General features: G+C 43.7%; 1 protein-coding gene across 1 annotated transcript; it reads right to left on the reverse strand.

The window, feature by feature from the left end:
- Positions 1-215: 215 nt before the first annotated feature.
- Positions 216-25,584, reverse strand: LOC308280064 (chloride intracellular channel protein 4; the record flags this gene model as incomplete). The annotated part of the gene is made up of 6 exons (XM_080720324.1): positions 25,561-25,584; positions 10,254-10,363; positions 6,028-6,153; positions 4,082-4,188; positions 2,958-3,139; positions 216-377 (listed from the first exon to the last, which is right to left on the reverse strand). The coding sequence occupies exons 2-6, from the start codon at positions 10,307-10,309 to the stop codon at positions 216-218; spliced, it is 633 nt and encodes a 210-aa protein (XP_080576450.1). The 5' UTR covers positions 10,310-10,363; positions 25,561-25,584.
- Between the last annotated feature and the right edge of the window lie 1,431 nt (positions 25,585-27,015).

The following is a 27,015-nucleotide window of genomic DNA, read 5'->3' on the forward strand; positions in this document are numbered from 1 at the left end:
CTATTCATCTGAAACAAATAGGAATATTATTTGGGCAACAAAATGACATCATATTTTAGTGGAGAAGTTTCATCTCCTCCGTTGTACCTTCTTTTACTGCAGCCTCTATTTGAATCATTTTGTGATATCCAGGGGTGCAATACAAATGTCTCTTTCCAACTGTCCACCGCTCTGTCACATCTTCAAATACTCTTGATCAATGTAGACGTATAATTCTATTTTATTCGTTTGGCGACATCCAGGTACGCAAACTCAATCTCTCTCTCGGCGGGGCAGGTGTTGGTAAACTCCTCCCTCTGGTAGGCGTTGTTTAGGTATCGCCACACCCCCACCATCTCTGACGGGATCTCGAAACCACGGTACTTCCTGGCAACCACCTGGAGACCAAGACACAAGAAACGTTAAGTCAAATGTTGTTCTTTTATATAGCATAATTGTGACCGAAGGTCGAAACGCCACATCATGTCCGTGTCCGTCCGTGTCCACTTTTTTACGGTCTATGAGTTTGCCACTCTGACATCACGCTGACTCTCACACACTCTCTGACATCACGCTCTGTCATCACTGTGATGTCAGGGGAACCAAATCCCTTTTATGTCCATATATGGAGATGCCTGTGATGCCAGGGGAACCAAATCCCTTTTACAGTAGGAGCGAGATCATTTAGCGACCTACAACCGGGTCGCGACGTGGTCGGTAGTTTTCAGCGACCGGGTCGCTAAATCGAGCGACCGGGTCGCTAAATCACCGACCGTGCCGCTAAATCGACCGACCCGGTCGCTAAATCTACCGACCTGCCTGCAGTTTTAGGTCGGTAGATTTAGCGACCCGGTCGGAAGATTTTGCGCCCCAGTCGGTCGATTTAGCGACCCGGTCGCTCGCTTTAGCGACGCGGTCGGTGATTTAGCGACGCGGTCGGTGATTTAGCGACCCGGTCGGGAGGTTGCGTGGCAGGTTAGCCTAACTGAGGTAACGGTCGGGAGGTTGCGTGGCAGGTTAGCCTAACTGAGGTAAGGTTACTGAGGTTAGGTTTAGGGTTAGGGTTAGGGTTAGGGTTAGTAGGTCGGTGGAAGCGACCACCGGTCGGTGGATTTACCTACCCGGTCGCTGGATTAGCGTCCCAGTCGGTGGAATTAGCGTCCCGGTCGATGGAATTAGCGTCCCAGTCGGTCGATTTAGCGACCCGGTCGCTCGCTTTAGTGCCGCGGTCGGTGATTTAGCGACCCGGTCGCTCCATTTAGCGACCCGGTCGCTCGCTTTAGTGCCACGGTCGGTGATTTAGCGACCCGGTCGCTCCATTTAGCGACCCGGTCGCTCGATTTTGCGACCCGGTCGCTGAAAACTACCGACCACGTCGCGACCCGGTTGTAGGTCGCTAAATGATCTCGCCCTCTCTCCCCTTTTATGACCATATGGAGATATGGATATCACTGTGATGCCAGGGGAACCAAATCCCCTTTATGACCATATGGAGATATGGAGATCCCTGTGATGCCAGGGTTAACTAAATCCCTTTTATGCCCATATATGGAGATCCCTGATGTCATCAATGATAAGCCCATATCTGTGAATATCTATAGGTACCAGGGGTCTCCATATAGGCTCCATATAGGCTATTTGTATAATGTGTATGTCATTAGTGAAACTTGCATCATGTTTTCAGCTGAATTTTGCTGACACACCCACAGCGATGGTTTGTCTAAAAGTACTTGTGAATCTCAGTATACTGACTACACTATATTATGAGACAGAACGACAGCTACCTTGAGGATGTGTAGTTTGGGCAGGAGGTTACAGTCTGAGGATGGGTAGTTTGGGCAGGAGGTTACAGTCTGAGGATGGGTAGTTTGCAGGGACGTGCAGAGAATGTTATAAAGGCAAGGGCTGAAAATTCTAAAAGGGCCTTTTGGTGAAAATATCGATAATAGCCGACCTCCAAGCTCACAACACGTCGCAGCGCGAGGTCGACTATTTCCGGTGCTTGATACCACACTGAACTAAATATAATCAAGTTAATACTGGAGATGTAGCATATATAGAGCATGGATTTCTAGTACGCAATTCTTTTAACTTTTTCTCTGCCATTTTAAACATAGCTGTAGTAAGCAGCTGCCAAATTGTCCTTACCTTTTAACGTGGGCACTCGCACGCATCGTGCACAATCTGTGCGCGACTCATCTAGTAGACGTGTAGACTCGGTGACAAGCTTTCGAATACAAAAAACCCCATTGAAAAAGACATATCCGTTGCCACGCTGTATCTCTGCTTATCAGCCAGTGTTTACATGAAAAAGCATTGAAAAAAGCCAACTGTGCGCTATGGTAACACGTGGACACGTTCGCGCACAAAACGCACGATATGTGCGGGGATCATAATCCAGGCGTGTAGAGACTGGATCAAAGTTTCCAAACGCAAGAATCCGATTGAAAAACGAGCGTTCCATCGCCCAGTAGCTTCCACTTCTGTTACACAGTAAACCAATGGAGGCGGGACTATGGCCCAGGCTCAGACTGGATACGGAAAGCTGGATCCGGTCCAGACCGGAAATGACCGGATACAGTTAGGGGGGCGGGCCTAAAGAGCCAGAATCAGCGAAAATCTGCGCTAATACTTTTAATCCTTTCATAATGATTAAAGCTAATTAAACTTTGCGGGCTCTACGGGCATGGCAGCGCGGTACAGCGGGAAATCTACGGTCTCTACGGGGATCGCGAGGTATGAGTTAACATAGTCTAAGATGCTGCATTGAAGTTCAGGAGAGTTTGGACAAGGCGATTATCTTGAATGCTGCCTTCAGGTATGGCTTGGAAAGGGGGCATTTGTGTTTCTTTCACCATAGTAAAAACTGCATTCATGGTTTGGAGAGGGCAGACGGATAAAAGGGCAGGGGCTCAAGCCCCCTTTGATGTCTATGTGTGCACGTGCCTTGCAGTTTGGGCAGGAGTTAACAGTTATACCTTGAGGATGTGTAGTTTGGGCAGCAGGTTACAGTCTGCCAGGGTGAGTCCAGGTCCGTCTAAGAAGCTCCTGCTGGACTCTGGCAGGTCTCCTGCAGCGTCCGCATCGATCTCCTCCGACAGAGGAGTCCTCAGGAAGTCATCCAGCCTCCTCAGAGACTTCAACAGGGCCTTCTCTAGCACTGCACACATAAACACGCACACCCGCGCACACACGCGCGCGCGCGCGCACGCACGCACGCACGCACGCAGAGACACACAAGACAAACATGCAATATGAGAATGATAACCATTCAGCAACTTTGAGTATCATGAAAAGCTCTATATAAATTGGATGATATAATTTGTAGAATTGCTATTCATTGCGACCGTAGGTCGCAGTTTACTCTCAGAACCGGCACTGCTTGTCCGTAGATGGACGGGTAACGCCTGACACTGTGGTTCCCCTGACAAATCACTGTCTTGGCCATCTGGCCAGTGTGGCACAGAGTCACAGTGATGTCACAGTGATGTGGACATCACGGATGTCGACATATGGGCATAAAAGGGATTTGGTTCCCCTGTCATCCCAGGGATCTCTGTATCTCCATATATGGGCATAAAAGGGACAGTCTGTCTGTCTGTCTGTCTGTCTGTCTGTCTGTCTGTCTGTCTGTCTGTCTGGGTAACGCTTGTCTTTTTTGTTGATTGCCTCTCATGCTCTGACAGCACGCTCTGACATCACTGTGATGTCATGGGAACCAAATCCCTTGTATTGCCATATATGGAGATCCCTGTGATGCCAGGGGAACCAAATCCCTTTTATGCCCATATATTATATGGAGATATGGAGATCCCTGTGATGTGATGTAGATCGTCTAGTTTCGTAAGTATTGAGGTTTTGGGGGTAACATGAATCCAACACACACAACGCTAGTGATGCTGCTGTCAAACAAAGCTATGAAGCTATATGTATAAAATCTATGAAAAAGTTGAATCTGCATTGTTTTACACAATATAGTGGGGGTCCCTGCTTCATCTCTCTTTCAGCTAAGGGGTCCTTGCATGGCTTGAAAAATAATGAAGACCCCTGGTGGTATAGTATCTATCTATATCTAGACAGAAAAAAAAACACAAGCACACACCATCATTGACGTCTTTCTTGGGGTTTTTGATGTAAGCAGAGAACTTGGCGAAGACATCGATACCAGCTGTGTTGGCTTCAGCGTGTTTAGGAGCCAGGCGGGGGTACCTGAGGTCAGAGCAGGAAATCACACAACATTTCATGTCACCACTGGATATTACATGTACTGTAGCCTAGGTCAGAGTTTCTCAAACATTTAAATGTCAAGGTCTGGCCTTAATTCTGACAGTGTACAAAAGGAACCAAATGGACCTCAGAATTACAGACAGGTTAAGGACAAATTAAATTATACTTTTAAATTATATTTACAGCAAGAGCTATTTTGCTTCATTTGATCAGTTTGATGTCAATATCAGTTCCAGCTCATGTCTGTGAGGAGTGAGGACACCTGCATACATCCCAGATTTTATGAGCAAGTACGCTGACTGTTTGAGGAGAGGTCGAGTGAGGAGAGATCCTTCACAACTTGCTGCATATTATATTATGACAATAAAGGGCTTGAAATTGAAGAAATGTCCATACAAAAAAGCTTTTTTTAAGCTAATTAAAGACCAATCCATTTACTGTAGAGGACTCCTAGGTTCACTTGTTGTTTGCACCAGTTACAAGTCCGGTTTAATGTCATTGCATTTGTTTAATTTGTACTCCATCTCAGTTAGTTGTTTCTTTTCTTTGTGACTCTTTTTCTCTTTTCCTCTGGTTGAGTTCCCAGGCCAGTTTAACAGCTGGATGGGGCACATATGTTTGAACCTATGAACCTGCTCTGCCTGCCTGTTGGCTAGACTGCAGACCTCAGTGATTGGCTGAGTTGCAGGTCGTCAGCCCAACTCAGAACACCCGAGTTTATGGATTCTCTCTGTGTCCTCTCCTGTGGCAAATATTGTTTGGGGCTTAACCCGCTGTGTTTAGTTTGAGCTGTACCTTTTTATACTACACTCTTGCCCAGAGTCTGACAGGCGGCTGACTATAAGACTAGACCAGGATTTCTCTATCCCTACGATGGCTCAACTTCAGTCAAAATAAACTAAACTACTTCGCTACTCACCTAACCAAAGGTAGTTTTGCGTTGTTGAAAGTCTATTCTCCGTGGTGGGAAACCTCTCATTACCTCACCCACTCTGTAAAATACATTATTTTTGGCATGAAATAAAACGCATCCAACTCGATCCAACTCGACTGCCGCTTATTTCCGGGTTGTGTCTGCGGTGGCTTGAGTTGGGTGCATTTTATTTCATGACAAAAATAGTGTATTTTACAGAGTGGGTGGGGTGCTGAGAGGTTTAATCCCACCGTGGAGAATAGACTATTAACAGCGCAAAACTACCTTTGGTTAGGTTAAGTTGAGCCGTCGTAGGGGCTGAGAAATCCTCGTCTAGTCTTATAGTCAGCCGCCTGTCAGAGCATCAGCCGCAGGCAGACCAGAGCTAACTACACTCCAACACAGCACATTACAAACATCCACCCACTGCAGTCTGCATGACTGACTACTGACATGACATGACTGACTACTGACTTATTCACACACCTCATACCCTTTTCTGTTTTTGTTACCTCCCTTCTTTCATTTTAACTTCTGAATCTGTATAACTTTTTTTGTGTCAAGGACCCAAATCGATAGGCCTCACAGGCCTGTATTTGGCCATGCACAGACACTCATGTGAAAATGTTTTATGCCAGCATTTTTCAAACACTCAAGCTTTTTCAAAAATGTAAAAGAATAAAATAATAGGTACAAACTGCTTGACTTGTACATCTAGCTTGTAGATCTGCTATTTTTGAGAATCACTTTTTTTAAACCACTATTCTAAATCCAAAACTTATGTTGCTGTACATATCTAAATTGATTTAATTGTGTGTGTGTGTGTGTGTGTGTGTGTGTGTGTGTGTGTGTGTGTGTGTGTGTGTGTGTGTGTGTGTGTGTGTGTGTGTATATGCGTGCATGCCTACCGTGGTGGTGAGAGTTTCTCTTCTAGGAACTCCTCTATCTTGTTGACGTCGACCTTGACCTCACCATTGAAGGTCATGAAGGGTGGGTTTGTCCCTGGGGCCAGGTCCTGCAGGTCAGCAGGCTTCCTACAGGTCAACACAGAGGTCAAGGTCAACACAGAGGTCAACCCAGAGGTCAACACACAGGTCAACACATAAACACATGTACAATCTTCAGGTCAGCGTTTCTCCTATGGCAGTGGTTCTCAAACCTTTTCATGTCAAGGACCCCCAAATTGACACTTATTTAATAAAGGAAAAAGAAAAGCCAGATACCCCCATAAGAGAATATTGTTACAGCTAAATGTTAATTTAAATCTGAGCGTGTACAGATGGAACCAAATGTACCTGGGTCCATTTGGTTCCATTTGTACAGTCCATTTGATTCTTAACTATCATCAAACTGGGGACCCCCTGGAACTCCATCAAGGACCTCTGGGGGTCCGAATGAGAACGAATGTCCTATATAGTCACACAAACACACAAAATTAGTTTTCACGAAAAGAATGTGCCCAACATGCCCAAAATAGGGATGCTAGAGTTACTGTTTGTGGCAAGTCTATCCAAGGATGGACAGTAGGTGGACAGTACTGGCGCTGTGGCATTTTGACCATGACTCAACAGTATTGACATTATACTGCTGAACCTTCCAAAGCACTGTGGTTCGTATTATCCTTGTGGATTCCATCCATTTCACTACACAATCCAACACAGTGAACTGTGTGTGTGTGTGTGTGTGTGTGTGTGTGTGTGTGTGTGTGTGTGTGTGTGTGTGTGTGTGTGTGTGTGTGTGTGTGCTCCAAAAGATGGATTTTGGAGCCTGGAATGTACGCACTCTTTTGGACAAAGACTCTTGTGAAAGGCCAGAGAGAAGAACCGCCTTTGTAGCAAGGGAATTGCGAAGGTTAAATGTTGACATTGCAGCCCTGTCTGAAACCAGACTCGCAGAAGAAGGTCAACTGAGGGAGGAAAAAGGTGGATACACCTTCTTCTGGAAAGGGAAGCCTGCTGGTGAGCCCAGAATACATGGGGTCGGCTTTGCCATCAGAAACACCATGGTTGGCCAGCTCACTGAACTGCCACAGGGCTTTAGCGAACGCCTAATGACAGTCAGGCTAAAACTGGATAGCAACCAGATGGCAACTGTTGTGAGTGCATATGCTCCCACAATGGACTCACACGATGACATCAAGGAAGCCTTCTATGCCAGCCTGGATACCATCCTGTCAGGCATCCCTAAGGAAGATAAAATCATCCTTCTGGGGGACTTCAATGCCAGAGTCGGTCGGGATCATAGGACGTGGACTGGCACCATTGGGAAAGAGGGGGTAGGGAACATCAACTCCAATGGGGTTCTCCTCCTGACCAAATGTGTAGAACACGAGCTTATTATTACCAACACCCTTTTCAGACAGAAAAACAAATTCAAGACCTCTTGGATGCATCCCCGTTCCAGACATTGGCATCTGATTGATTTCGTCATTGTCAGAGCCAGGGACAGGCGTGATGTACATCTAACGAGGGCAATGACCGGTACAGATGGATGTTGGACAGACCATCGTCTAATCCGAGCAGCTATGGCCATTAGATTGATGCCCAAAAGAAGAGGGAAGAAAAAGCAACACCGCCCCAGCCTCAACATCAGGAACTTGGAAAAGCCTGAGACACAGGAGCTCCTCCAAGCTGCAATAACTAACAACTTGCCACCCAAGTACCCTGATGATGTTGAGGCACACTGGAGTTCACTGAAGACCACCGTCCTGAACACTGGCCGAGAAGTCCTTGGTTTAAAAACCAAAAGAAACCAGGACTGGTTCGACGAAAATGATGAGGAAATTGACCAGCTAATTTCCCAAAAACGGCACACCTTTTGTGCCTGGCAGAAGGACATCTCATGCCAGGCCAAGAGGGAAGCTCATTCTAGAGCCAAAGCCTTCGTCCAACGGCGGGTAAGGGAGCTTAAAAACAAATGGTGGACAGAGAAAGCCAGTGAAATTGAAGAACTTGCAGAAGCAGGGGACACAAAGGGCTTCTTCAATGCGACCAAAGCTGTATATGGCCCCATCCACCGCGTATCAAGCCCCCTCTGGTCCAAGGATAAGCAAAACATCTTGAAGACAGATGATGAGATCAAGACCCGCTGGAAAGAACACTTTGAGGAGCTTTTAAACCAGAGAACAACGGTTGATGAGGAGGTCCTTGACAGAATCCCACAGTATCCTGTGAAGGAGAGCATGGGTGATGCACCGAGCCTGTTGGAGGTTCAAGATGCCATCTCAAAGCTGCGGAACAACAAAGCTACCGGTCCTGATGGGATTCCAGCTGAAATCCTGAAAGCCGGAGGGGATAACCTTCTTCAGCACATGCATGCCTTCATTGCTAAGATCTGGGATAAGGAGGCAATGCCTGCAGACCTTAGAGATGCACTCATTGTCATCCTGTTTAAAAAGGGGGACAAGGCAGATTGTGGAAACTACAGGGGCATCTCACTCCTGTCCACAACTGGGAAGATCTTTGCCCGCATTCTGTTCAAGAGGTTTCATCCAACATCTGAAGAAATCCTCCCTGAATCCCAAAGTGGTTTACGCCCTGCCCGTGGTACAACTGACATGATCTTCACAGCTCGACAGTTACAAGAAAAATGCAAGGAGCAAAAACAACCACTATACATGGCATTCATTGACTTAACAAAGGCTTTTGACTCTGTGAACCGCGAGGCCCTCTGGAAAATCCTGTCAAAATGTGGATGTCCAGAAAAGTACATCAGGATCCTGCGGCTCCTACATGACAACATGTCAGCAACAGTCCTCTGCAGTGGCAGTGAGACTGAGCCTTTCAAGGTGGAAACTGGTGTCAAACAAGGATGCATTATTGCCCCCACCCTGTTTGTAGTCTTCATTGCAGCCATTCTCCACCTTGTTGGTCACAGCCTACCTCCGGGAGTCCAGATCATCTACAGAACAGATGGCAGGCTGTTTAACCTTAATCGTTTCAAAGCCAAATCCAAGATCTCTCGCACATCCATCGTGGAACTGCAATATGCAGATGACAATGCCATTGTAGCCCACACAGAGACAGATCTTCAGAGCATACTTGATGCTTTTTCCAGAGCATACAAGCTCCTCGGACTGGCCATAAACGTGAAAAAGACAAAGGTTCTTCATCAGCCCCCACCAGACTCCTCCATAACCCCACCAACAATAAAAATCAACAACGTAGTCCTAGAAAATGTGGACCAATTCCCCTACCTGGGCAGTCACCTCTCTTCGAGGGCAGACATCGACAGCGAAGTACACCATCGCATCTGCTGTGCAGGAGGGGCTTTTGCAAAACTTCGCAAAAGGGTCTTTGAGAATTCTGACCTTCTGGCAAAGACCAAGCTGCTGGTCTACAAGGCCGTTATCTTGCCCACGCTGCTATATGGTGCAGAGACATGGACCACCTACAGCCGGCACATAAGAGCCCTGGAGTCTTACCACCAGAGGTGCCTGCGCAAAATTCTGCGCATTACCTGGGAGGAGAGGCGCACAAACATCGGTGTGCTCGAGGAGGCAGGCATGGACAGCATTGGCACCATCGTCACAAAACACCAGCTCAGATGGACGGGTCATGTTGTGCGAATGCCTGACACACGCCTTCCTAAACAGCTCCTCTACTCTGAGCTAGCAACTGGTCAGAGAGCTCCTGGAGGTCAGAAAAAGCGTTTTAAGGACAATGTCAGGATAAACCTCAAACAATTCCGCATAAACAGCACAAGCTGGGAAGCTCTTGCTCAGGACAGAGCCGCATGGAGGAAAAGTCTGTACGATGGTGCTACATTCCAGGAGCACAATCTCCGCCGGGCTGCCACAGTCAAGCGACAGCAGAGAAAGGAGAGGGTAGCCGCCACCAAAGACGCTGTTCCACATCCCACCCCCAGCACCTCACACCAATGTCCACACTGCACCAAAGTGTGTGGTTCCAGAATTGGACTATTCAGCCATCTGAGGACCCACAAGAAGGATCCCCCAGGAGGACCATCCTACTCGACTTCGAGTGATCGCCGATGATGATGATGATGATGATGGTGTGTGTGTGTGTGTGTGTGTGTGTGTGTGTGTGTGTGTGTGTGTGTGTGTGTGTGTGTGTGTGTGTGTGTGTGTGTGTTTATGTGTGCGTGTGTGCGTGTGCGTGTGTGCGTGTGTCACCTCTTGAGGTCGACGGTGGTCACGTTGAAAATGACTCCTTTCAACCACAGTATCATGAACAGTCTCTGGGAGAACGGACAGTTCCCGATGCTCTCCCCATCGCTGCCGGCCTACACACACACACATAAACACACATACGCACACACGCACGCAAACACAGAATGACACACACATGCGCACACACATTAACCACTTAACCCATTAAGAGCTGAGCCTGAGGACGATTCTACAAAATGCAAAAACAGATTTTTCATAAACTTATCGTTTCATGATTTCTCAAAACTTTTCATGTCATGGACCCCAAAATGCATTATGGATTTGGCCCGCCCACTGCTATCTCAAAACAGTTTGTGCCAGGGGGGACCACACAAGAAGAAAAGATTTGCTTTATTAAAACATTTAAAATAATAAATATATATTCAAAGAAATGTTCACGGTTCACAAGCTCATAGCGTGGTATGAAGTGACCTGCTATGAGCTTGTAGATCTGCTATTTTTGAACAGCCGAAGTATAAAATGACACAACCGCTTCCCCGGTTTTAACGGGTTGAACTGGATTTATACTTTGACATTATAGACCATGCTGCTCAGTGGTTCAAGCTCACGTCGTGTCACGATGCAATACGTTGTGAGCTTGTAGAGCTTTCTAATTCCCAGATGGACTCAAATGGTGGAGCCAGGTCAATTTGAATACATTTGTACACTCTCAGAGTGTTGGATCGATTAATGCTGGATGACAAATTGATACATTCGATCAGGGGTTTTCCAATTCCAACGGTCTTCATATGCACTACCTATTGAATAAAACTGTGTTGCAGATTCAACTTGGATTCATGGTAAATGGTGCATTTATTATGCATTACATTCACACACACATTCATACACAGATGGCGGAGGAAACCATGCAAGGCACCAACCTGCACATCGGGAGCAATTGGGGGTTCAGTGTCTTGCTCAAGAACACTTCTACACTTATTTACTCTGTGGGAGCCCGGGATCGAACTGGGAACCTTGCGGTTCTCCATCCAGACACTCTACCGGCCACTGCCGCCCTCTTAAATTCATGCCAATGTGTATTTTCAGATGGTTAAGTTATTTAGTCAACTTGACTGTTGGCTTTATACATGGTCTACTCTTCCCCCTATACACCAATTTCCCAGAAAATAGACGATATACAAGCTCACAGAGGCGTTGCGCATTAGATTATCACTACTGTGTCAACTCCTTGTCTTAAACTGTTCAGTCTGGTAAAATCATGTAGGCTACTTTGAGCCTCCTCAAGCCAGCCATATGCATCATTACCTTGACGTATAACTCAATGGTGGGGAAGCCGAGCTTCTTAGCCGCAACGTCAAACCAGGCCATGGTGAGAGAATCCAGAGAAAAGGCGGGATAAATGCGTCCCCTTATTCCCTCCAAAAGACTTGATTAGCGTTTGCAGAGAGCACAGCGTACTGTGTTGCCCAAGGCAATGACTGCCATGGGTAAATTGGCAATAATTTAATCCTCATAAGAGTTATATTTGTCCCAATGTCCAGTGATAAAAGTGATCTCCGAAGAAAATAGTCCTTGTTTAAGTTCCAATGCAATCAAAATCGGCCCAGAGAAAACTGGCTATGGAGTAGGCCCAGGATATAGCCTACTCTTGTATCTTTGTAAGACTAGTCTGTCGAAGGTAGTTAAAAACAGCTTTAGTTAGTACGAACAGTTTAAATCCACACGAAACACTGTCTTCTTCATGACAAAACAGCATTACATTAGGTGTTTTTTTTTTCTGTCTGTCTATCTGTCCATCGGTCTGTCTGTCATTCTGTCCTGTTGTGAAGGAGAGAGAGAGCGCGAGAGAGGGGGGGGGGGGGGGGGCTGGAGGGGGCAGAGAGCCATGGGTATTCCTTCATCACACAATCACTCTTTGTCCAGGCAAATATTAAGCTAAATATCAAACTATCAATAAACACAGTGTGTAGGGGTATACTGAGTGTGTGTGTGTGTGTGTGTGTGTGTGTGTGTGTGTGTGTGTGTGTGTGTGTGTGTGTGTGTGTGTGTGTGTGTGTGTGTGTGTGTGTGTGTGTGTGTGTGTGTGTGTGTGTGTGTGTGTGTGTGTGTGTGTGTGCGCGTGCCTGCGTGCGTGCGTGCGTACATACACAGACGTATGTCTGTACTGTACCTGGTAGTAACAACGGATGTTGATTGAAGTTATGATATTGAATATACATTAGATTTACAAGAAGACAGACAATATTCCTGCAAAGTAGACAAGACAGGCTTGATCGAGTAGAAAATAATGCATAAGGATATTTCACTTTAATAAAACAAACAAATGTGCCATTTCATCTTCTACTCAGGCTTGATTCTGTATTTAGATATTTGATATTAATTTTAACAGACACCTCCCCCCTTACTATACAAGCCCATTGTAACTTCAAACACCATTTTAGCCATGATAGATTCACCGAAAACAACAAATCATTTGAGACCAAAGCTCCTCATTTAGTCTGTCAAAATGCCTTTCAATTCTTTTCATAATTTTCTTCCTTCATGCTTTGAATCACAAGAAATCCACAGTCCTGACAAATAACCTGGCTAAATTCCCTGCTAGTTAGAATCACTATGTTCAACGTGCTTAATTGGAATTTAATTTAATTAAGTCGAGTAATTATGTGAGGTCCCTGAACCCCTGATAAGTTAGTTAAGTTGAGTGTGTGCGTGTGCGTGTGCGTGTGCGTGTGCGCGCGTGCGTGCGTGCGTGCATGCGTGTGTAGGAGGGCCACAACACTAGAATCTGTTTCAGGGTCTAGCTGTGTGGGTGTCAACGGAATCTCTACGCTGTAGAATCCTAAGTGTTAATGTGACTCTGGGAGTGCAAACACGTAACCTAATGGACCCTTATGGGTTCTTTATGCACTCTCAGACTTTTTTTGAGAGACATTTACAGTGTACTCTACCCTCGGTTTCTTTCCTTCCGTGAAAATGCAGTCTAATTGATTGATTGATTGAAGGCTTTATTAGAAGTTTGCATAGGAAAATGTACAGATTCATGACGGTACAGTTCACTGGTACAAGGTCTACTAAAAGGAGATCCATGAAAAGACTAAGCTTATTTCAACAGGAAACCATTAAAGTATCTCATATAACATTGAATGACAGACAAATAGAACACAGTACTATGCAGTAGATATGTAAAGAAAAAAAGAAAACAGTAGGTCTATACAATCAGTAAGTACAGTATATACAATATATACAAGGAAGGGGCAGGTAACAGTAAGTCTAAACAATCAGTATGTACAGTATATACAAGGAAGGGGCAGGGAGGGTAGGGTTGGGCTAGGTTTTTACCAGTTGTGAACGGCTGCTGCCTGTAAGTGGTTTTTTAGGGCAATTTTAAAGGATGCTAGTGATCCACACTCCTTTATGGCCTTCGGTAAGGCATTCCACATTTTTGTGGTGTAGCAGAAGAACGAGTTCGACCCTTTCTTTGAGTTGACTCTGGGTTGAACGTGATCTGTGGCACTGCCTCTGGTGTTGTAATTATGGACATCCTTAACGTTTATAAAGTATTTTGACAGGTACTTGGGTATCATAGTGGTGTAGTGTATCTTGTACACCAGGCCCATTGCAAGTTGCTGTACTCTGTCATCTACTCTGAGCCACCCCACTCTTAACTGGTGAGTAGCGGTGAGGTGAGTCTGATTGGGAAGGTTAAGCAGGACCCTAATTAGTTTATTTTGGGCTGTTTGGAGTTTAGTTTTTAGGGCTTGTGGGGCGTCACGATACCATACGTGGACTCCATAGTCAAAGAGGGGCTGGATTATTGCACCAGCTATGGTCTTCAGTGTGTTGAAGTTTACCATTGGGGCGATCCTCTGTAGGAAACGAGTTCGTTGGTTGATTTTTTGTATTACTTTTGAAGTCATCTTTTCGCTGGAAAGATTAGCTTCAAGGATACATCCTAAGTAGGAGATTTCGTTTTTTCGTGTTATGACCTTGTCACCCACTTTGATTGTGAAGTTCTCTACCTTTTTGAGGTTATGATTTGATCCAAAGAGGATGGACTCGGTTTTGCCCAGGTGAATTGATAATTTGTTGTCGTTAAGCCATGTGCAGATCTTACTCAGTTCAGAGTTAAGTGTCTTTTCAACCTGCAAGTGGTCCTTGCCCGAGACTAGGAGAGCCGAGTCATCCGCGAACAGGAACAGGTTGCAGTCGCAAGCAGATGCCATGTCGTTCACGTATATTAGGAACAACAGAGGTCCCAGTATGCTACCTTGGGGAACTCCACAGCTTACTGGGAGGGGGGGGGACAGGGTACCGTTAATCTCCACCACCTGTTCCCTCCCCACCAGGTAAGATTGCATCCTTCTAATCCTAATTTGGCATGTCTTCTGAATATACAGTATTTAACTTAAACGGTATATCTACTTAGCCACTTGTTTTACTTAAGTAAAAGCATCAAATGTAGAAATGCTCTGATACGTAAAAGATAAGTAAAAGTCCAGAATCCAAAATGTACAGTACTTGAGTAAAAGTACAAAAGTATTTGCACAATGTGGCATAAAAAAAGGGCTCATTATGCAGAATGTCCCATTTCAAGTTTTCAAATCTTTTGTAAATAGCAGATCTAGGGGGCGCCTGCTGGCCTACTGGTCCAGGCGCATACCACATAGGCTTTGCCACATAGGCATTGATTGATGCCTGACAGCGTCACCGGTTCGATTGCCAATCCGGACGACCTTTGCCGCATGTCAATCCCTGTCACTCCCCCCATTTCCTGTCAGTCTGCTGTCCTATCCAGTAAAGCCATAAAAGCCCCAAAACAAATCTTAAAAAATAGAAGAAGAAAATAGCAGATCTATAAGCGCTTGTAGATCGGCTAGATAGGTTCGGTCAGAGCCTTGTATTTTAGAGAGTTCTGCTAATGCGGGGTCAAAAACGGCGCCGGCCATGTGGTTCATGTAGCTCGAAATGTCACTTTTCCCTCATAGACTCCAATGCATTCTGTAAACTTCCGGATCACGCTTTGTTACTATTCGCCAATAGATGTGTTTGTAGAAGACCTGGCCCCATGAAGTGAACAGAGGTGGCATGACTATCCCATTGAGGGCTCTGGGGTAGGGTTGAAGTGGTTAATGGTATATTTTGTATTAATAATCAATCTTCAATGTAACTAGTAACAAAGATTATCAAATAAAGGTAGTGAAGTAAAAGTACAATATTTGGATCCGAGATGTGGTGGAGTAAAAGTAAAAGTACTGGAAATTGTTAATAATCGAGTACAAATTACAATTACAAAGTACAAAATACCTCAACATTTTACTTAAGTATAGTACTTTCTGCAAAGTGCCTTCTAAATTAGTTAGTTCTCACACTTAAAAAGATTTTTCAAAACTTTTAAATTAAATTGCCGATATAAGCTCTCGGCACAGCATGAAGTGAGCTTGTAGGCCTACATCTGTTATTTTTTAATAGCCAACGCTAAAAATTTTAAATGACACAGATGCTTTCCCTCTTTGAATATGGGTCAAAGCTACACTATGTAACTTTCCTATTCTACCCTGGATTTGAACTCGGTTTCCTATGCTAGTGCTAACATTAGCACCATTGAGCTAATAGAGCCTGGCTGCTTGCTCAGGGGATAAATTGAATCTTGACCATCAGGTCAGAAATCTGTGTCAGATTTTAAGACATGACCTTTGACACAATCTAAATGTCTCAATAGAAGAGCATGAGGCAAAATACAACCACCCTGATTATAAGTTATATTGTATTAATATTAATTTAATATAATCTACAATTAGATTGGACAAAATCACGTTGTATTCATAAAACAACACAATGACATAGTGCTGATTTAATTATTTTATCCTCAATTATTTGGGCGGAAACCTTTTGAGCAAGTATTGTTAGTGGTTGACCCAAATTAAGGGCAATATATGTTTAATATATTGTTTAATACATTAAATAATAAATAATTAAACTCAATGTTATGAGTTACTATACACACAAAAGTGCTTAAATTCTTTGAACAAAACAGTGTAAATTCACAGGATTCATTTTAAGTTCCCTGTGGGATTATAGTGGGCAGATAGAGCTCAGTAGCTTCCTAAAAGACTCTTCTGTCTGTGACCTTTATAGAACTGACATGTGTCTGATAATAAATTTAAAAAAAAAATCCTGGAAGGTCTGGAGTCAGGACTGTTAACATTCTTTATTAAAATTGGCATAAAGGAATATTTAACTTAAAAGAGCTTGTAGATCTGCTATTTTCACAATATTTCTGTGTGAAGTCGAGTCAAACTGAATGTAATGCCTGAGTTCAAATATGATTGTTTTGGTGGGGTCGCAACCTGAAAAGGTTGAGAAGTACTGATGTAGAGTAACCTGAACATGCTTATCATCACTAACAGCTGATTTCACTAACACAACCATAGATCTACAAGCTCACACAATGCTTCACAATGCAGCATATTTTGAGCTTGTAGATTGGTGATTTTCACTGTACTGTTGTACAATGAAGTTGCCCTTTATACAGTAGGGCAAGGGTTCAAAACAACTTGTCATGTTTTTATTTTCTTGACAGTCAATGTGCAATATCAACATTAAGTTTAATCATGAAACCATGTCGATTTAACTGATATTTTCTTTCACATCAGGACATTGTAATGATCATTAGATTCAGAGCAATAACCCCATCCATCTTAATATTTTATTTTAAAAGAAAAAAACCTTCCACTGTGCCAATGTTTGCACCCTATGGTGACTAAGGTTGCCTAGCCCTGCAGTAGGCATAAGTAGTTGAGCATTTCCTATTGTGTCGGTTTACTTTGGTATGTTTCTTAGCCGCTTGCGATCAAAACACCACCTCCCATGCACTGAAATTACCCTAGCTGCGTCATTCCTGTTGTGCAACCATCACATTTTAAGGCTTTTAGACTGGGAAAGCATAGATCTATGCCACTCTAGATTTTAACCACTTCAACTATCATTTTATACTTTAGCTATTCAGAAATATATATCAGATATACAAGCTTGTAAATTGTTGTGAAAATGTGTGCTAATCTTTGAATGTATCTTTTAAAGGGAACACTTTAACTCAAAACCTTGCTTCTGGGGGGGATATTTTTGAGATGGGGGTCGGCGGCCAAATTCATATCATTTTCAGGGTCCTTGACATGAAAATGTTTCAGCACCACTGACATGGCAAAATATACGTTTTTCAGAGAACTGTTAGGACTTAGAAGACATTTTGTAGAACCCCCATTTATTTAGACCTGTTATACCACTACACAGTATACATTGTACGGAACGTCTCTGTGTTATTTACTTGTTGCTACATTGTAAATCAATGCCCAACTTGATCATACGACAGCGGCACACAAAAGCATCAAAAGTAACAGGTCCACAAGCTCAAAATGTAGCCGAAGCAACACATTTGAGCTTGTAGATCTGCTTGTTTTGCTATTTTCTTTTTATTTGAATTCTAAAAAGTAACAGATTTGGACATTTTGTCTATTGGGTGGAAACCTTTTTTAAACATTTTTAAAGCTTTTTTCAGAAAACTTAGTTGGCATTTAGGATGCCTCATATCAGGTTTAAATAGGTTTACTTGATCCTTGAGCATACCGGTATGCTGCCAAAAAATAAGAGAAAAATAATAATGCAGATCTACAAGCTCACAATGTGTTGTAACACAACATAGTGACGGACAACATCTTTGTAATAATTCCATCTACAGTATATTGGTCTGTCTGTCTGTCTACCAAAAGAGGTTGACACAAAGGAAGTCATTGTGTGTTTGTGTGTGCGTACAGTACATGCATGTGTGTGACGTGCGTGCATGTGCGTGTGTTTACACATGCATTTGCTCTTAGATATTAGCACATTTTGTTCCAGGGATTAAACCTCTCAGCTGGTTGCTTTCATTATTTTCCCTTCAGTCTGGAATTTAATCACAAATCAGAGCACAGACCGCTTTAAAGTTTGTGAACAGACACATAAAAAAATACATAAATTGTTATTCAATTGCATGTACAGCAAAATCTTGTTATTATTTCCAATAAGTATGAATGTTAGATCCTGTGTGTGTGTGTGTGTGTGTGTGTGTGTGTGTGTGTGTGTGTGTGTGTGTGTGTGTGTGTGTGTGTGTGTGTGTGTGTGTGTGTGTGTGTGTGTGTGTGTGTGTGTGTGTGAAATTTGTGAATGACTTTTTAATAAGAGGAACGAACTAAGGCTAAGACTAAGTAGACTATGAACAGCTAGTTTAGTGAGCCCTGGCGTATAATCCTATAGACGCATTTCTGGTCCACGTTACACTGATAAGAACTAGATGCGTGCGCAGGTCTGTACCAAAATTAGCCAATGAAACCAGCGCTCCCCAAATCAACAGGTTTGGGGATTGGACGGAATTGATTACATGATAGAGTCACCTGTGCATTTAGTCTCAATGTTTGTAAACAAGAAACCCGTCTATAGGTTTAACTATCCTACAGCATCTCATAATACAGTAGGTCTACACAAGTCCATATGGATATCTCTGTTGCTATAAGTTTTGCAGCACTATACGTTTGTTTAACTGTATGTTTAGGACAATTAGACCTTTTTTTCCCACTAACTTGCTTCCACAAACACCCCACAGGGAAATGTCTGGCCAGTTAGGATTGTGTTACCCTCAATCAAATCACACTTTTTATAAGTGTGCAATCATCCAAAAATTACAAAGAGAAACATATGTTAATTACCTATTTAGGCCAATTTGAAGAAAAGAAATACCTTAAAGACCTAAGTTCGATTTGAAAATAGGTAGGCCAGTGGTTCTCAAACATTTAGCCTAATGTCAAGGACCCTCAGAATTGACATTAGCTCACGGACCCCCCATTTGAAAATATATGCCAGGGACCCCCATAACAGAAGATTTTTATGGCTCTAGCTGTGATTCCCAACCATTATAATTTCACCCCCAGTTTGACATGCATTACGCTACTGACCCACATTTAATGGCATTCTATCTCTCAGACCCCATTTTATATTGTAAAATCAATATTAACTTAACTCTGTGTACAGGGTCAATTTGATTACATTTGTACGCTCTCTGAGTTACAGACAAATAAGGGTCCATTTGGTTACTGACTATCATTTAACTTGGGACCGCCTGGAACTCTCAAGGACCCCTGGGGTGTCCCCGGACCACACTTTGAGAACCAATGAAGGGGCACGAATAAACACAAAAAGTCAAAACAAGAAGATAAGAGGCCTGAGATCAACTATTGAAGACTATTGAAACAAAACATTGAAACAAAGTCTATTCTGGCTTCATAAGTAGCTCCTTAACACTGCTGGCCATTTTGGAGGAAGAATGTACGTAAACTCTGTTAGTTAAAGTCAGAACTGGATCCTGGAAAAACCCCTTTGCTCATTTAGAAAATGTGTTGTGACATTATTTGTGGTTTGTCAGAAAACGTCTATTTCCCTTTCTGCACAATAGCTGTGCAGTTGCTGCTTGTGGAGACAAAATGCATGACTTAAAATATCGTTGACTGTAACCACTAACCAGTCACGTGATCCAGTTTCCTGTCCATAGCATCCTTTTCACTTCCTTTAAACACACGTTTTTTTTTTTTTTTTTTTTTTTTTTTTTCAGTTTCTAAGTAACCTTCACTATCACTGTGCAATTTCTAGACTAATAGGACCACATTTCCCATTCCACATGATGAAAATGATTCTACTGATTCTACTCTCTCATTAGCTGTGGTTGAAAAGTAGTAGTATTCTAGTACTGTGTGTTACTGTTTTGTGTTATTCCATTTGGCTGTTTTAACAATGTCACAATGTTGGCTCATACAACCTAAAATATTCTTTTTAAAGGCAACGTAAAAGCTGTCTAAAAATGTATGTATTTTGTCACAGACCCCCACCTGAGGTTTTGTGCCAGGGATCCCCAGAAGAGAAGATTATTATTATTATAATTTTTCAAGATTATTCAACATTTTCCAAGCATACAATATTTTTTGCACGGCATAAAGTGACACGCTGTGATCCTGTAGATCTGCTGTTTAAATAGCCAACATATTAAAATTATTGTGATGCTGTATTAACTGCTTTTTGCTGGGGACGCCCTGGAAACCCCCCAAAGGAACCCTGGGAGTCCCTGGACGCCACTTTGAGAACTACTGGTCCAAAAATAGTCTCTTAACATTTCAAACAGTGGGTTTTTACACAGTGGGGCCCCCTTACAATAATATTTGCCTTACTGGGTCTTTTGCGGGTTGTTACAAAACAGGGGTCCTCAGAGTTACTACAGGAGGTGCACCAAATCGTTGTGTGATAAGAACTTTTTTTCCCCCATATGTTGTTTTCGAGTGTTGTTTAAATGAATTAATAGACTGGCCCAGTCAAAGTGGAAGTACCGCATTAGTAGTCAACATACATGGTTTTAACGTACTTCAAACATGCAATAGCATAACTACAGAGATAATGTACAAGATGTTGAATGTTGATAGAGTTGGTTGAGTCTCACAGTCTAAAGAGAGAAGAAGGCGTGGAAGGGTATAATGCAGAAATGGGGGACATGAGTGCCCCCTGCTGGGATGAGGGCAGGGCACATAAACACACAGCCAATGCCATTAAACATGAAACCTTAGTATAGAACTAATTCCTGTATGATCTACAAGCAAAAGACTGAACTTTGCAATTGGCAAACACACTCCTCCAATCACAGTTTATCTCTACTTTAGTCCCAGATAATGATTGTCCAACCATCTTTGTATTGTGTCTTCATTAACCACAAACCTATAGCGTCCCTATTAGGGTGAAAGTTATTGTAGGCAATATGTTTTATTTTTCCTTCGAAAGTTTCAAACATAGCAAAACAATTCAAATCGACAAGCCCACAATGCATCGCTCTGCAATGCACAGTGAGCTTGTAGATCTGCTATTTACGCTTCTTAAAAAATAGAGCATACATTTCAATCTTGCTTGTTTTTTAAAAATCAAGTTAATGCATGGAGACTAATTACTTTCCCCGGACCCCACTCTGAGAACCAATGAAGGGGCACGAAAAAACACAAAAAGTCAAAACAAGAAGATAAGAAGCCTGAAAGCAACGATATACTGAAACAAAACATTGAAACAAAGTCTATTCTGGCTTCATAAGTAGCTCCTTATATTGCTGGCCATTTTTGAAGAAGAATGTAGTACGTAAACTGCTAGTTAAAGTCAGAGCTGGATCCTGAAAAAAAAACTTTATTTCAGTTCTGTGCCGGCTAGAAAATGTGTTGTGACATTATTTGTGGTTTGTCAGAAAGCATCTACCGTAGTTCCATTTCTGCACCCTAGCTGTGCAGTTGCTGCTCGCGGAGACAATGCATCGCTGAATGTAACCACTAACCAGTCACGTGATCCATGCTTCCTGTACGGTACACGGCATAGCCTACTTTTCACTTCCTTTATTCTGTTAGGCAGAAGTCTTGTAACACGCTTTTTCTAAGTAACCTTCACTATCACTTGGCAATTTCTAGACTAATAGGCCCAAATTTCCTATTCCACATTGTGAAAAAAAAAATACATTTTGATTCTACTGATTCTACTCTCTCATTAGCTGTGGTTGAAAATAGTAGTATTTTAGCACTGTGTGTGTTTTGTGTTATTCCATTTGGCTGTTTTAACAACTTTTTGAACAATGTTATGCCTTTGTAGCCTAGTAAACTAGATCCCTCCTGCCTTCTGATTCAAATTCAAGGAGGAAAGGAGAGTCTGGTTTACGAGGCTAATGCCTTTGGCTCATACAACCGAAAATATTGTGTCTCTTTAAAGGCAACATAAAAGCTGTCTAGAAATGTTTTTATTTTGTCACAGACCCCCAACTGAAAATGTTGTGCCAGGGATCCCCAGAAAAGAAGATTATTATTAATATAATTTTAAGTTCAAGATTATTCAACGTTTTCCAAACATACATATACATACATATATTTTACGCGGCACCAAGTGACGCGCTGTGATCCTGTAGATCTGCTATTTGTGAATAGCCATCATATTAAAATTATTGCGATGCTGTAGGCTATTAACTGCTTTTTGCTGGGGACCCAATGGAAACCCCCCAATGCCACTTTGAGAAGCACTGGTCTAAAAAATTGTCTCTTAACATTTCGAACAGTGGGTTTTTACATGGTGGGGTTCATCACTGCTGAGTGATAAATGAACCACTTATAGGCTATACTGTACACATACAACAACAACAACAACAACAACAACAAATTATAGGCCCTGTTACAAACTGGGTCTTTTGCGGGTCGTTACAATACACAGCATGTCATGGGTCATGGGTCTTCAAAAGGGGTCCTCAGAGTTACTACAGGGGGTGCGCCAAATCGTGGTGTGATAAGAACTTTCCCCCCCTTCTTTCCATAATGTTGTTTTGAGTGTTGTTTAAATGAATTAATGGACTCAGTCAAAGTGGAAGTACCACATTAGTAGGTGACATATGTTTTTTTTAATGTATGTCAAACATTCAGTAGCATAACTACAGAGATAATGTACAAGATAGATGTTTAGAGTTGGTTGAGTCTCACAGTCTAGAAGAAGTTAGAAGAAGGCTTGGAAGGGTATAATTCAGAAATAGGGGACATGAGTGCCCCCTGCTGTCATGAGGGCAGGGCACATAAACACAGCCAATTCCATGAAACATGAAACCCTAGTATAGAACAAATTTCTGTGTGACCTGACCTGCAAGCAAAAGACTGAACTTGGCACTTGGAAAACACACTCCTCCAAGCACAGTTTAGCACTGCTTTAGTCCCACATAATGGTTGTCCAACCACCTTTGTATTGTGTCTTCATTAACCACAAACCTAGCATCCCTAGGGTGAAAGTTATTGTAGGCAATAATTATGTTTTCTTAATTTTCCTCCGAAAGTTTCAAACATAGCAAAACAATTCAGATCTACAAGCCCACAATGCATCACGCTGCAATGCACAGTGAGCTTGTAGATCTGCTATTTATGCTTCTTAAAAAATAAATCGAGCATATAATTTCAATCTTGCTCGTTTTTTTTAAGAATGCATGGAGACTAATTACTTTAATCGCAGAATAAGCAGTGCTTGGAAATGCTGTCGACATCTCCCTGCCAATAAGGCTAATCTCTAAGTGGATTACAGCACACACACACACACACACAGAGAGAGAGAGAGAGAGAGAGAGAGAGAGAGAGAGAGAGAGAGAGAGAGAGAGAGAGAGAGAGAGAGAGAGAGAGAGATTAGATGGTATGTGTGTGTACATACAGTATGTGTGTATATTGTTGTGAACTTGGAACAGATCATGCCACTGTGCTCAGGCTTATTTTACTTTTAAAAGCCATCTCATCCACTCCTGGAAACTCACATCGGTATCAATGTTTACCCTCAGAGTCTATGCTGGGAATATTTTAAAGTAGTAAACTATAGACGGGTTTCTTGTTTACAAACATTGAGACTAAATGCACAGCTGACTGTAATCAATTCCGTCCAATCCCCAAACCTGTTGTTTTGGGGAGCGCTGGTTTCATTGGCTAATTTTGGTACGGACCCTGCGCACGCATCTAGTTTTATCAGTGTAACGTGGACCAGAAACCCGTCTATATCGATATGCATATCTCTGTTCAACTCCAAAATGTTCATTTTCGGGCAAATTAGCTCACGTGGAGTTAGGAGGTTTTGACCGAAGGGCTTTTGACTACTTTTCATTGTTTCAATATTATTTTAACCAACAAACAGACGTAAAGGGTGTTCAATAGCACATATTTATGACAAAAAGAGAGGGCCAATCGGTTGGAGTTAGCTGTTTTGGCAGAAAGTGTGGAGTTAGGAGGTTTTGTCCCAAGCACTTTTTACTACTTTCTTTGGTTCAATATTATTTTAACCAACACTCAGATGTAAAGGGAGTTCAATAGATTTATGCCAAAAAATCTAAAAACTCAAAAATGGAGTTAAGAGGTTTTGGCCAGAAAGTGACGATATGGACTAGGCCTATGTAGGCTACTGTAATACTGTTAGATCTCACATAGATATAGCCACTAGCCAGGGTTGACCGGAATTTACTGTCAAGCCTTCTGGGAGTTTTCATTAGCCAAATATGATCTGTTATGACAACTCAGACTTGACATGCTGTAATTTTGTATGATGATCAAAGTAAGAACATGGTGTGTAAAACAGAAAATCTAAACTTTGTCACGGACAGGACTTTGCCATGGACACATTTGTCCGCGTACAGACATACAGTATTGATGACCCCTGATTCTTTTTACCCCATTTAGGGCCGAGTCTGATTCTAAAAACTAGTATCCAAATCCTGAATAATGTTGTAATGTATTATCCGCAGCAGCAGTGGGGTCCTTTCAGCCTTTCAGCACGCAGGCCTTTTCAGTGTTATTACTGTCAATGATGTACCGCCAGCTACCTCTACTCTTCCCAAGCACACATGTGGCACACATATGTCACACATATAGCAACCACAAGTTGGTATATTTGGCCGTGGACCCCCTTTTGAAGAGAGTTCATGCCAGGGAGCAGAAAAAGAGAAGTTTATCAAGATTTGTCACAGCTTGTTTTTTTTAAATAGCCGATCTACAATCACACAACATTGCAACGCATTGTGAACTTTCTTTTATACTTTCTTTCTGCATTTCTTGATAGTGAACACAGTAATCCGACAGGAAACGGGAGAGAGAGATGGGGAGTGACACACAGCAAAGGTTGTCGGCTTTAGGCCACACATTGTGTGCTTGCCCCCTCCATGACCCCTGGGGGTTCCCGGACCCCATTTTGAGAACCAGCGACTTACAGTACATCTTACATCATCAGGTAGGCCTATACAGTAGTTATACCTCTTGCTAAATGTCAGTGTATAAGTGTCATAACGTTTTCTCATTATTTTTGTTACAAAACCATCTAATATTCTATTCTCCATTGACAGAGTTGTCGACCAAATGGTGTCCCAATGCATGAGTGAAAATGCATGGAAAAAATCTGGTCTACGTCTCCCTCTCCGTCGGTTGAGCTCACAATAAACAATATACAAACAAAAACATTGATTCAGGTGATGTTACACCTATTAAGAGCGAGTTAAGAGCTACAATGAATTTTAGGTTTTTTTTCGCTGGGGAATGTAAACAGACCCGCACTGCATGACGTAACTTCCGTTAAACGCAGCACTTCCGCTTGAAATCTTGGAACCAAGCGGAAGTCATATCATGCCCAGGGTGTTTAACACTGTGCACAATGTGTGCGTGTGTGCATGTGTGCGTGCGTGTGTTTGTGAGTGTGTGTGTTTGCTTGTGCGTACCTTAACGTAGAGCGAGACCACGTACTCCTGGTCGTCAGGGCCTCCGCTGCTCCTGGCCCGGGGCAGCACAGGACTCTGGACCTTCTTGTGGGACAGCAGCTTCACCTCCTCCCTCCTCTCTTCGTCCCGAGGGCGGGGGTAGTACGACTGGCCGTCCTCCATCAGCACCACGCGCTTCTTCTTCCCGCCCGGCGGCTCGTCCCGCCGCTTCATCAGCGACTGGTCCTTCATCAGCGACTTCAGCTCCGTCATCCAGTCCTCCTTCGGCGCCGGGCTCTTCTTCTCCTCCGTCGACGGCGCCTCTTTCTTTGCGGCCTGCAGGTCTCTCCTCCAGTCTCTCGTCTGCTCAACCTCCTCCTTCTCCTCCTCCTCCTCTTCCTCCTCCTTGTCCTTCTTGATCCAGTCGGTGTCTTGTCTCCGCACGGACGTCACTCGCTCCGGCTTCGTCGCTGGCCCTCCTCCCTCGCTCCCGTTTGAGGATGGCGGCTCCGGCCCTGCGACCCCGTTCTCCATGGCGTCCCTAAGTTCCTTCACCCGCCCGTTGATCCCGCTCGCCTCGTCTTTGCCCTCCCCGCTTTGTTTGTCGTCCTGCCCTTCGGCCGTCTCGTCCTCTCCCCTTTGTTTGTCGTCCTGTTGTTCAGCCGTCTCGTCGTCTCCAGGTCCATCCTTCGCCTTGTCTTCGTCCTCTTGAGCGTCAACTGCTGTTGCGGCATTGGGTTCAGCTGCCCTCGGTATCTCCGGCTCGGGACTCCCGCCCTCCTGCGACACCTCAAACTCATCGTCCAAAACAGTCACGGGCTCTTCTGCCATCCCCTCGTCCTCCACTACTCCACCTCTGCTCACATCCTCCTCCGTAGCGTCTTTTTCCGACGCCCGTTCGGTCGCTTCAGGACTTTCGTCTGACTGTGATTCGTGGAGGGGCAGCGCCTCTTGCAAGTCACATCCCTCGTCCGCTGTTGACTGGGTCTCCTCAGAGGTGATTAGTTCTCCTGACGGCTCCGGTTCGATCTCTCCCTCCTCCTCCAGCATCTCGATGGCTTCCATCACCTCCAGATCTCCATCGTGCTGATGCGAGTCCAAAGTAAGGTCATCTGAACTGGGAGGCACACAAGCCTCGGCCACAGGCTCCCTCTCTGTTTCTACGCCATCTCCCCCTCTCACATCTCCCTGCTCCTCCTCATGCGTGGCTTTCATAGCCGCATTATCGCCCTCACTTATGTTCTCTACACCCTCCTCCACCTCTTCCTCCTCTAACTCCTCCGCCTCGTCTGTCCCAGTGACAGCATTATCCTCAATTTGTGGCACTTGCTCCTCCTCCACCTTCTCTCCGTCCCCTCCCTCTCCTGTTCCCTCTCCCTCTCCCTCGCGTGTCAGTGGCTGATCTGTTGTGTTGCTGCTGCTGCTTCCTTCTTCTATAGCACAAGGCCCGGTCAACTCCTCTTCTGGACAGTCCAA

This window comes from Nannobrachium achirus (genome assembly GCF_963921795.1).
Source record: "Nannobrachium achirus genome assembly, chromosome: 24".
Taxonomy (NCBI): Eukaryota; Metazoa; Chordata; class Actinopteri; order Myctophiformes; family Myctophidae; genus Nannobrachium; species Nannobrachium achirus.